Source organism: Vanellus vanellus, assembly GCF_965231255.1.
Source record: "Vanellus vanellus genome assembly, chromosome: 8".
NCBI lineage: Eukaryota > Metazoa > Chordata > Aves > Charadriiformes > Charadriidae > Vanellus > Vanellus vanellus.
The window spans coordinates 20612092-20623380 of NC_138913.1; the positions used below are offsets into that span (position 1 = coordinate 20612092).

General features: G+C 36.7%; 1 protein-coding gene across 1 annotated transcript in view; it reads left to right on the forward strand.

Annotated features, from left to right (window-relative positions):
- The window catches only part of CUL3 (cullin 3), a 60364-nt gene extending 49555 nt beyond the window's left edge, over nt 1-10809 (forward strand). Inside the window, exons 11-16 of the mRNA XM_082487376.1 lie at nt 68-192; nt 520-616; nt 1674-1808; nt 6816-7002; nt 8742-8887; nt 9575-10809. Coding sequence (XP_082343502.1) covers nt 68-192; nt 520-616; nt 1674-1808; nt 6816-7002; nt 8742-8887; nt 9575-9706 — 822 coding nt within the window. The 3' untranslated portion in view covers nt 9707-10809. The remainder of the gene's footprint in view (nt 1-67; nt 193-519; nt 617-1673; nt 1809-6815; nt 7003-8741; nt 8888-9574) is intronic.
- Nucleotides 10810-11289: the final 480 nt, after the last annotated feature.

Below are 11289 nucleotides of genomic sequence, written 5' to 3' on the forward strand. Positions count from 1 at the left end.
ATATAGAAAAATAGTGAAATGCGATCCCATTTTAAAATAGTGGATGTTTTCTTCCAATTGTCCTTAGGTCTCATTAGGTGGTGTTGATCTTACAGTGCGGGTCCTCACAACAGGTTACTGGCCTACTCAGTCAGCCACACCAAAGTGCAACATCCCTCCGGCTCCCAGACATGCTTTTGAAATATTTAGAAGGTATGTATTAAAACAGATTTAGGTAGAGTTTTTAAGAAGAAACTTTCTAAACTTAACTTACAGATATGTTTTACCATTAAAGACATGCTAGATACTGCTCTTCAGTTCATGCGAAAAATTAGAGAATGCAATGGTCACATCGAGGCTTGAGTTGTCAGGAGCTTTTAATTAGAACTCTAACAAGAGTTAATATTTTGAAAAAAAAAAAATTAGAAATTTCTTAGTGTCCTTAATGGCTACGAAAAGTCTCTGTAACTGTTTTAAAGCTATTTCCTCTTAATACATGGTTCACATTTTGTATCTGTTTTCAATTCAATTATATTACAGATTTTATTTAGCCAAACATAGTGGGCGACAGCTGACACTCCAGCATCATATGGGTTCTGCAGATCTCAATGCCACTTTCTACGGGCCTGTTAAAAAGGTAAAGATTCAATCAAGTTTGTGAAAACATTGTATCTTTTTTAAAAAGTAAGCAAATGCACGTTTGTAATTGCTTCAGAATTCTGTAAAATAAAAGCTTTACCCATTGATTATATAAGAATAAGATGCCTTCCATTGGCTTTATAATCTGAATCTTTCTTTGTAGCAGTTTTTTGTTTGACTCTCTTTCTCCCTCTAAATCTAATTTGAATGCATCACTCAGCATCATCTCTTTGTTACCTTGTAGAAAAGTAGTAATTTTGATCTTGAAGGGACCTGAATGGTTTGAGTGTTGTGGGGTTTTTTGACTGTTAGTCAGTCAAAAGTTAAATGAAACTTGTTTCTCTTGACAGTAATTTTTGTTAATGTGAAAAAGTGTTGTTAAGCCAAATTTTGCTTGCTTTTCCTATGCAGCGTGTTAGCAATGTTTGAAAAAAAATGTTGTCTACATGAGGATCTTAGTTGAGTGTATAGAAGTACAATGCTTAATGTTTATGTATACAAGAAAACTATTTGCTAGTGATTTAGACCAGTTCTAAAATGCTAAGCTAGAGGTAGTAATGGCACGATGCTTGGGAACGTAGAAGGCAATGCGAAATGAAAACAAAATCTTATAACACAAAATATTAATAATGAGCATTCGTGAGGTTATTAAAATTGTATTACTGTAGGATAAATAATTTGATAAAGGTAAGAGTAAGAAAACTGGAGGGTGGGCAAGTAGTGGAACAGGGGCTGGAGAGGTGGTGGAGCCTCTGTCGTTGGAGATGCTTAGTAGTTGACTGGACACAGCCCTGAGCATCCTACTCCAGACACCACTCAAAGCCAGGTCATCTAGACTGTGGGACCTACAGAGGTGCCTCCAACCTCAGTCACCCTGTGATTCTAAGACAGCTACTGCAGAGACGTTCTGTTTATGCCACCAGGCGTATGCTATTCTATCACTTGTGTAGACTGATCTCCTAGATAAATATTTCATCATATAACTTTCATCTTGCTGAGGTAAAATATTTTGCAGTGGAGAATAATCTAATAGTAGTTTTGTAATTTTAAAATAGGAAGATGGCTCAGAGGTTGGCGTAGGAGGTGCCCAGGTAACTGGCTCAAATACACGGAAGCACATATTACAAGTCTCCACTTTCCAGATGACGATATTAATGCTCTTTAACAACAGAGAAAAATATACGTTTGAGGTAAGTGTTGCATTCTTCTCACCTGATTTTAAATAAGTGTTTTAGGCACTTTCTTGTCCTCTTTAATAGAACTTTGGTGATCAGGTGCCTCTCATTATATTTGAGTGTGGATCAGGCCAATAAATACAGGAAGCAGTTTACTAGCAATGCACCCGGGGAGCAATCCTAGGGAAGAAAATTATGTGGGAGTAGAAGTTTTCAGAAATGTTAGAGTTGTGAGTGTGGTTACTCCTAGGCCATAGAGCTGTAGAAAAGCTGAAGTTGGAATGCAGCAGGTGGCTCCATTTGCTCATTTTTATCTTTGAGAAACTGGATTTAGAGGCCAAAGGGTGGAGAAGAGTTTGTATCCTGGCTTCTTAAACACTGAAGTGCTTAAATTGGCAGGCTGGAGTGAGCTGCAGGATGAATCAAAGAACTTTCATCCCTCCTCTGAGCTGGTGAGCCAGAAAGGACAATGAAGAAGGTCCAGATAGATCCTTAGCAAGGAGATTAGAGGAGCATTGCTGGGAAAGGTTGAAGTGATCAGCTGATAGTCAATGATGAAGGCGCCTTTGGGAGTGAAAGAGGATCCTGTGCTGTGAGGTTTGAGCATTGTATTATTAATGTCAATTAATAGCTTCGGTTTAGACATTATCTTCTGTTTGAGAGAGCATTGGCAGCCTTGAAAAGGAGTATGGGTGTAGTTGGAAACGGAGTGGATGTCTAGGTTTTCTCAACTACTTTTGACTGTGCTAGGCATAGTAATTATTTGCCTTTTTGTTTGGATTTTGTTTTCAGCTTATTTGGCATACTTCTAGCTGGTTAATAAAGAATGTTTCTTTGAAATGGTCTCAGTTGGGATTAAAGAAGGCAAGGTTTGATAAGAGGCTCTTAATAAACTACTCATAGTTCAAAAAGAAAGGTTATTTTAGAGCACAAAGTCTTGAGTGTTGCGAAATCTGTTGCAGGAGCATTACAGCTTTGAGTGCTTTCTCTGCAGAATACTGGGGGGGGGGAAGAGGGGACTTAACAGCTTTTTTTTCTTGAAGCTGATGTTGAAATTGGGCTGGTGGCTACCTTATTTCACAAAATTATAGCCTTTATGAGTAGTAGAGCCTCACCCATATATGAATAAATAATACTTGGTAGAGCAGTGAAAAATACAATTTTTAATACATGCTCTAAATTATAGTTTATTTTACTAAGACCAGATGATAGTGAAGTATGTCCATATGCTTTTAGGTTGTGTATGTTTTGTTTATTTCTGGTTTGGGAGTTCTTAAACTCTTACTTTGTGTCCCACTGTAACTAAAACATGAAGAAGGCATATTTGTTTTGTTTGGTTTCTTTGGTGAAGTGTGTGGGAGTTGTCTTTAACTCCAGCCAGGAAAGCTTATGAAAACTTAAGGGTAGGATGAATTTTATCTTTGTTCATTGATTATTGAATACCATGATTAATCGCTGAGTGCTGGGCAACTGTTACTTTTCTGTCATATCAAATTAGTGCTTTTACTGCAACATGGTGTGAGAGAGGACTTGTGGTGTGTGCTTGTGTAAGCATAAAACTGTCTGATATACAAGTGTGTCTGCAGATCCCCAGCTGAACAGATGAATTTGAAGTTGCCTTCACAGTTGAACAGATTTTGCTGTTTTGTTTTGCATTCAGTGTGATTACTAACTGCAGACTTGACAAGATCCTCACAATAATCCTAATAGCCATTAAGACATGTGATGGAGAGAAAAATGGGATGAGGACACAAAAATTATGCATAAGATGCTACAGAAACTTAAAGGATCATTGCATAGCAGAATTCCTTCACAAAATGTACTAATTTATTGTATTCCTATACAGCAAAGTTTTATTTATATATGCAAAAGAACCGATGGCCATATGGGTCTAGGTTAATGCTTGAATCTAAGAGGAAGGATCTTCAGGCAAGCCTTCAAAGAATGCTAATTTTTTCAAAGAATTCAATTTCTTCTAATCAAGTCTCACCTAATACTCAACATACTTTTCTGTTAGTTTTCAGTGCGTCTCAATATTTTAAATTTTTTAATGATGATATCAAAAATAAAGGCAAAATGTTTCGTTCTTTCTTTAGGTTTAACAAACAAGAAATAAAAGTGTGACTGTAGTAGAAGTAAAGTTGTTGAATAATTTCACATAAATGAGAGATTAGAACTTAAAACTGGCTTACCTGTTTTTTCTTTTGCTGATCTCTGCTTTGGAAGATATACAAGTCTGTAAATAATTTTTCATTTGTCATTTCAACAAAATGACATAATGTTTTTCCTTCTAATTTCCTTCTGCACTTTTTCCTTCTAATAAACTTTCTTCTTGTGTAGAACTGGCAGAGGCAGTTCCATGCCTAAAATCATCTCGTTTGTAGCCTCCCAGTAGAGCTCACTTGGTAATATTTTTAGAAGTAAGATTGTGTAATCGGTACTGCTCTGGTGCACGACTCCAGTGTGGTCTTTAAAACAAGGTATTTTTGGAAATGGGGAAAAAGCGTATACATTTTTCACTGTTACATCAAATGTCTATATAAAAATAGGTTTAGAAAAATGATACGCTACAGACTGAAGGAAAAAGAGACCACAGGAACATCTGTTATCCCCATGTACATTCATAGCTACACTTTTTTTAATCCAACTTGAAGTTGTGCCTTCTTCCGAGGCAGCATATTGCAGTGCAATTCTTTCTGTGGTTCTTATTTTACTGCTAGCTTTCAAATTCTGAAACCCAAACGGTTCGCATACGTTAGTGGCTGAATTGGAATGCTGCAAAGTGAAGTAAAATAAACACCGAAATACATAGTAGTTAGTATAAGGATGTTTAGCATCAAAAAACCTTGAATTCCATTTTCGCTCTTTGTTTCACTTTGATCAAAAGCAGAGCATATATATTTCCTTGTAGAAATGATTTAGTTTTGAAAGGGATCGGTTTAGGTGCTGATCAAAAGTCAAGGTTTGGGAACATGCAGGTCACAGGCATTACATCATTAATAAGCTGGATTTGGTTTGTAGCTTCGAGGCTTTCCGTTTGCCTAAGTCCTAAAATTGAAGTATCGCCCTCCTTTTGGTTTGTTAAATTTATGCTGATCGATCCATTACAGTAAGACTTTTTGTTGTGACTGTGGAAAGGGTTGTGCTGGACCTGGAGAACGTGTGAAGGAGACGATTGTGCTTTAAATAAAGCAACAGATGAAGAAATGGTAATTTTCTGTGAGCTGCTTGGGAAGAGGCATTTTGATACTAATGAATAGTTAGAATAGTGGATACACATCGCTTATTTCAGATACTATGGATATTTCTGAATGTATTATGCTGAGAATACTCTTAAGTTTAGGAACATTTTATTATTTTTCAATCATCTAAGCAGTAGGTGTCAAAAATCATGATTTTTTTTAAATTTTAGACTTATTGATTTTTTTTTTTTTTAATTTAGCTCATTGAATTCGTATCAAAAACACAATTTCACATGTATTCACATAAAGTCAACAATGTATATATAATGTTGGGTCTGGGGTTGAAAAGTAAGGCATATTCTGTCTGAGTCGTGGCATCACAGAAACCTAGTAGTGAGATGTTGTATATGAGATGCACTGTAATTAATGACAGAGTCCGAGTAGTAGGCCGGTGCGTCCAAATTATTTTTATTGCATTGTCAGTGGTGGATGACCACAGAAGAGTGGCGTTTTTTCCGGAGTGATTTTAAAAAAAATGAGTACACTCAAGAAATAACATCATGTAATAGAACTTAGTTGTACTCTGAAGTTTGTTTTTTATTTTTTTTGGTCACTGTTTAAAGAACTTTTCACAAGTTATTTATAGTCCTCTACAGATTGTAGCATTTTGATCACTGCTGCTTTTAGCCTGAAGGTCATCCGTCTGACCTATGTGCCATGAGAATTAGGAATTCATGGTGACAGTGGAAGCTACTAGCTTCCAAGGCTTGCTACTGCTCTTGGAACCAGAGGTGGGGACGCTGAGAAAGTGACAGCTCTTGTGGACACTTAGGTGTCTGTGAGGTTTATTTTTTTTCTACTTGGTAGTTTAATCTTTAGCTCCTAGAGGTCCCTTGAGTCTCAATGGGAATGTGAAATCAGTTGTCTGCAGTTTCCTCAAACTAGAAGAAGGAAGAAAATAGAGATAAGGCTAAAATGAACTTGTAATGAACGGGAGCTCAGTAAACAAGTTAAGTTTGAAGCAGAACCTCCTAAAGCACGGTAAGATATACTGCATCCAGTACAGTCTGCTTAGTGACTCATGATCACTCGTGACTTACCTACCGTACGGCTCTCGGCTGAACTCTTATGAATACTGACAGAGGTGCAACAAGTTATGTGCATGTTTTTACAAACTTTTACCAGTCATTCTTCTTCTAAGTTCATACACTTGTTGTACTCTGTTTTCTTTTCTTGAATTTCACTTGTAGAAGTCCTAGCCAAGGGCATCTGGGCTGTAAATAAATTGTTTCAGGTTAATTACACCTCCTTTTTGAACAATCTAGAGTATTTCTGAGTTACGGTGAAATTAGACCTTGTTTGCTTCCATTGTAAAGATCTTGTTTTCAACGGTGGTGCTGAAAAATGCAAAAGCATTTACACAGTTCTTTGTCAGGAGTGCTCAGGAGCATCATGGATGTTTTCCATCATAAGTTACTTAGAAGGTTTGGTTTCACTCTGTTCAGCAAATGTTGGAGACAGTCAACACATCCTTTTGGCTTTCTCAAAAATTGCAGTGAAATGAATCAGCTGGTTATTCACTCTTCTATTTTCAGCTCCTGCTGACTATTTACTTGACAGAATTCCCTGTCTGTGCGTTGGCCCAGGTGGATCATTTTGCATAGTACATATTGCGACTTTGCTACCAAATGAATTCTAACCTTTCAAACCCCACAGCTGTCATAGTAATGTTATTGTGCACACTCGAAGGTGGACATTTTAAGCAATCAGTGCTGCTGTTTGCAAAACATGATGCATACTTCTGCAATAGCCATAAACTAATGAAGATATTTTTGTTTAGGAAATTCAACAAGAAACCGATATCCCCGAAAGAGAACTGGTTAGAGCCCTACAGTCCCTTGCGTGTGGCAAACCAACACAACGTGTTCTCACAAAAGAACCTAAATCAAAAGAAATAGAAAATGGTCATATATTTACAGTGAATGATCAGTTCACATCTAAACTACACAGAGTCAAGATTCAGACGGGTAAGTGAGCTTTATATTCTACTGTCTTGCAGTCTCAAAACTGTCTTAAAAATGTTAAATTATCTTTTGCAGGATTGATGTCCATGCAAGTAAAAGAAAGAGAGTAATATATTTTTTGTTGATGATTAGTTGCATCAAAATGAAAGTTCAAACACAGAGAAAAACGTGGAAGTTAAGCCTTTTACTTTACAAAATCTGTAATTCTCTCTTACAAGGAAATGTTGAAAGAGAAATAAAATTCAAATTAAATGGTTAAAAATAGGCTACTGATAGATTCAAAAATAGGAAAATTGACTCATAAATGTGTACGTTGCTGCACTGCTGTGAAATTATCGAGTGATAGTTTTAGCCCATGATACAACAGTCATTTCCAAGTGCCAGGTTGCTATAATGGTTTTGGGCAATGATTTGGGTTTAACAAGTAAGAGAAAGGTGATCGGTACAATACCACTTTACTAGCCCATAGAAGTGCTGGTTTGTTTTACGCATAAATAACGCTGATAGCTTTTGCCTGGAAAGCGCTCTGGAAATAATTTCTGAGTTGTAGCGTTGCTGTGGATACACTTCATAGAGTGTTTTGGAAGATTAGTTCTGCATTTTAGTACATGTAAAAATATTTTCTGACTTGGCAGATTTTGGTACGTAAAATACACGGCATCATTAGTGGTGCAACATTGGTAACTCACGTGCTGTTTGTTGCACGTAATATAACTTGTTGGGCTTCTGTGCAGCACTCTGTGTCCGGGGATGTAAGCGTATAAAACCCGGTAGTACCTACATACATTGCACTACGTGTGTCCCTCCGCTTAAGCAATCACTAGACTGCCTTCGTGCACGTGCAGAGTGCTACAGTGTCAACGTGTTTGCTGCCTCTGGAGATTTTTTTGGAGAGCAGGAAGACAACCACCAAAGGAGGATGTTGAGAACCCTCTGATCAGGGCCCAAAGCACTTCACTGCCAGAATTAAAGTAAATTCTGTGACAACTGTTTGAGCTTTAGTGGAATTCCACTTTTCCATTTCCACTCCGCAAATGGCTGTGAATTGGGAATATGATTGAGGGTTCAGCATGGTCTTAGAGCAAACCTGATGCTTGTGGGTTTATGTTTGTCTTGCACAGAAGACTTCTTATGTGCATCTCTGTAAAACTGATAAATACTTGGGGCTTCTGAGTGAAGAAGGGGGAAAATTGCATAGCAGTGTGGGAGGGGCGCTTGGTTATAACGATGCTTGGGTGAAAGGGTAAGAAAAGCTAGGCACAGGGGCAGACAAAAAGTGTAAGTACGAGAACAGAATACAAAGAATATAAATGAGTTGTAGAGGATAACGTGACTGTTTCGTCTGACTGATGAGCTCTCAGTGTATTTAACCAGTTTGAAGTAAATTTTCAATTCCTTTTCTATTTTAATTAATGGATTATTTGTTATATTAAAGAGAAGAAAATTTAAAGGGAGCGTGGGGATTGGTGGTGCCTGTAATCAGATGTGAGCACTGTTCAAATTTTAACATAGCAGTAATGAAATAACAGATTGTTACCTTGTCAGTTGTTATCAAAATATGCCAGAAAGTGTTAATATGTTCTTGTGGCTGCTTTTCATAAAAAAATCAAGTTTGAGAATGTCAAAACTCAGGAAAATAACACTTGATGTCTAGATGAAATAAATAGGGAAGCTAACACTTACACAGTGAAATTAATTTTAATTTTGCTAACATACTTTACATTGTCTTTCTTTTCTTTAAGTTGCTGCCAAACAAGGAGAATCTGATCCAGAAAGGAAAGAAACAAGGCAGAAAGTAGACGATGACAGAAAACATGAGATAGAAGCTGCTATAGTTCGGATAATGAAATCTAGGAAGAAGATGCAACACAATGTGCTAGTAGCAGAGGTATACTTGTACACAGTTTTGATACGGGCTTGGGAATTCTTTTTGCTTTTCCTATTAATTCATGAAAGTTACACAGCTCTCACTAACATAAATCTGAAAGGCTTTTGAGAGATGCTGTATTTAATCCATCCTTTTTTTTCCTCCCTGTGTATCTGAAGACATCCAAATCTTTACCCTCCAGTTTAGGATGTACTCACGGGTATATCTAGTTTTCCTTCCTCCTTTTAATGCTATTATGATGTTAGCAGATTCCTTGAAATAACAGTTGGCAACAAAAAAACACCGTACGTAACATTAATTATGTTCTGCTTTGATCTTGTTACTAACTATTTGGTCTGGGTTTGAGAGATTTGAGCTCTTAGCAGAGAGAGAAAGAGTCCCGCTGCTCTTAACTCCTAAGTTCTGACAGCTTCAGGAATAGTACGCATTTTCCACCCTTGAACTCCTTTAGGGCTGTGAAATTGAGAGGATTCTCAGGTTGTGACCATGCCTCTGTAGAGGGTCAGTACTTTGAATCATACCCAAAAATGAGCAAGCAGCTTATCCAGGGAAAAAACTGTCAGAAATTTGCAAACTGCTTCTTATGCTTCATGGTTGTAGCCAGCCCTGTCTAAACGTGTGTTTCTGATTATTTTGGTCAGTTAGGATGCTTAATGATCTTACTTGCCCTGTGATCTTATGTTTTAGGTAACTCAGCAGCTGAAGGCTCGATTCTTACCAAGTCCAGTTGTTATTAAAAAACGTATTGAAGGACTTATTGAGAGAGAATATTTGGCACGAACACCTGAGGATCGCAAAGTATACACTTACGTAGCATAAAATGCGTTCAGAAAATTTGATTTATTCTTGGACTATACTCTTCGCATGAACTGGGAAGTTCTTTTAAATCATTAATATTAAGACGACCATCTCTTCTATTAAATTACAATACATGTTCTAGACCATTCAGATCAAGCCTTTTACTCCTTTTGAGAGTTTTCGACATCAATTGATTGAGCTTCAGGCTTTTCAACGTTATCCCTGTAGAGATCATCCTTACAATTCTTCGGGAAAATGTGAATGTGCCGCGTTTGTTTTCAATACTGTATGAAAACAGAAAAAATAAAAACAAATTTAGAAAATACAGCTCATTTAAAAAAATAAAATTGTTGGAATTTCATTTCCCCAGATCTTCAGTGTTGATGTAAATGTGTTTCTGTAGTGTTGCTTAGCACTTCGCGCATTGTATAAGTTGGGTTTAAAAGAAACCACAACTGGTAAGGCAAAATTCCCAGTTATATTGCTCTGCTTCAAATGTTTCTTTAACTAGCCATGTTTAATTTAAATATTTGGTAATTTTTTGAAGACCCAAGAAGACCACTTGAGCATGTTTCACTCTTCCAGCTGCACTCACTGTTCCAACAACGTGAATCAGGAACTTCTGGGGGCTCAGAAAAGACAATAATAATTTTGGCTTTCCCTTCTGTAATTTGAGTTCTTCTAAATTAAACTCTATATTGATTAGGTTTGTTCTGGTTTCTTTATAGGAAAAAGGAAAAGATTTTAGTGTGTATAAACTGTATGATAATTTTTGCTGTTGTACTCACTGCTGATGGTGGATTGTACAGGGCGATGTTTTTATTTCACTAAATGTAGACAAAATAAATTTAAAATAAATGGATTTAGTGTACACAAACAATTAATTCAAGCGTGTTAGAGTACAGGGTTGACAATCTTTTGGAACTAAATACTGTCCCCTGGGGAAATGAGCTGGTATTCTATTTTGTTAATAAACATCATAGATGGATCCGTAGCCCCAGGGCTTCCCATCATAAGTGCATATTTCAGGAGATTAAAGTGAAGCCAGCGTGCACTATTTGTTTTTAAAAATGCATTTTAAACATGCAATAAAAAATTGTTACTGAATGAAATTTTTAGTTCTTCCCCCAGAACTTTTTTCTTCTAGTCAGTATGCTGCAAAAATAGATTAAAAATTGCAGTTTAGTGGCATCATTATTCTCATAGATAGAAATTGTTTGAAGTGTGCATTGTACTGCATAGTTTTTATTAAACAGTATTTCTGACATTCCAATGCACATATTACATGGTTTCTCTGCCATAGGTATTGTTGTTCTGTTTTAATTCAAAGCAGTATTTTTTTTTCTTTGTTCCCATTGCTTTCATCCATAGATACTGAAAAATATAGTTGGGATGGGCTTCCTAATACAGAGTTGGAATTGAAACAAAAAGAAAAACTTGGTTGTAGAGCATTAAGATAGTGCCAGAGCCTTTCTTGATTAGCTGTATTAATCAAATATGTGGTGGTGGTGTAATGTAGCAATGCGATTGGAGAATATTTTTTCATAATATGTTCCCAGTTTCACCCCTCTCCAGCCTGTTGAGATACAAATCCCGGCTATTGT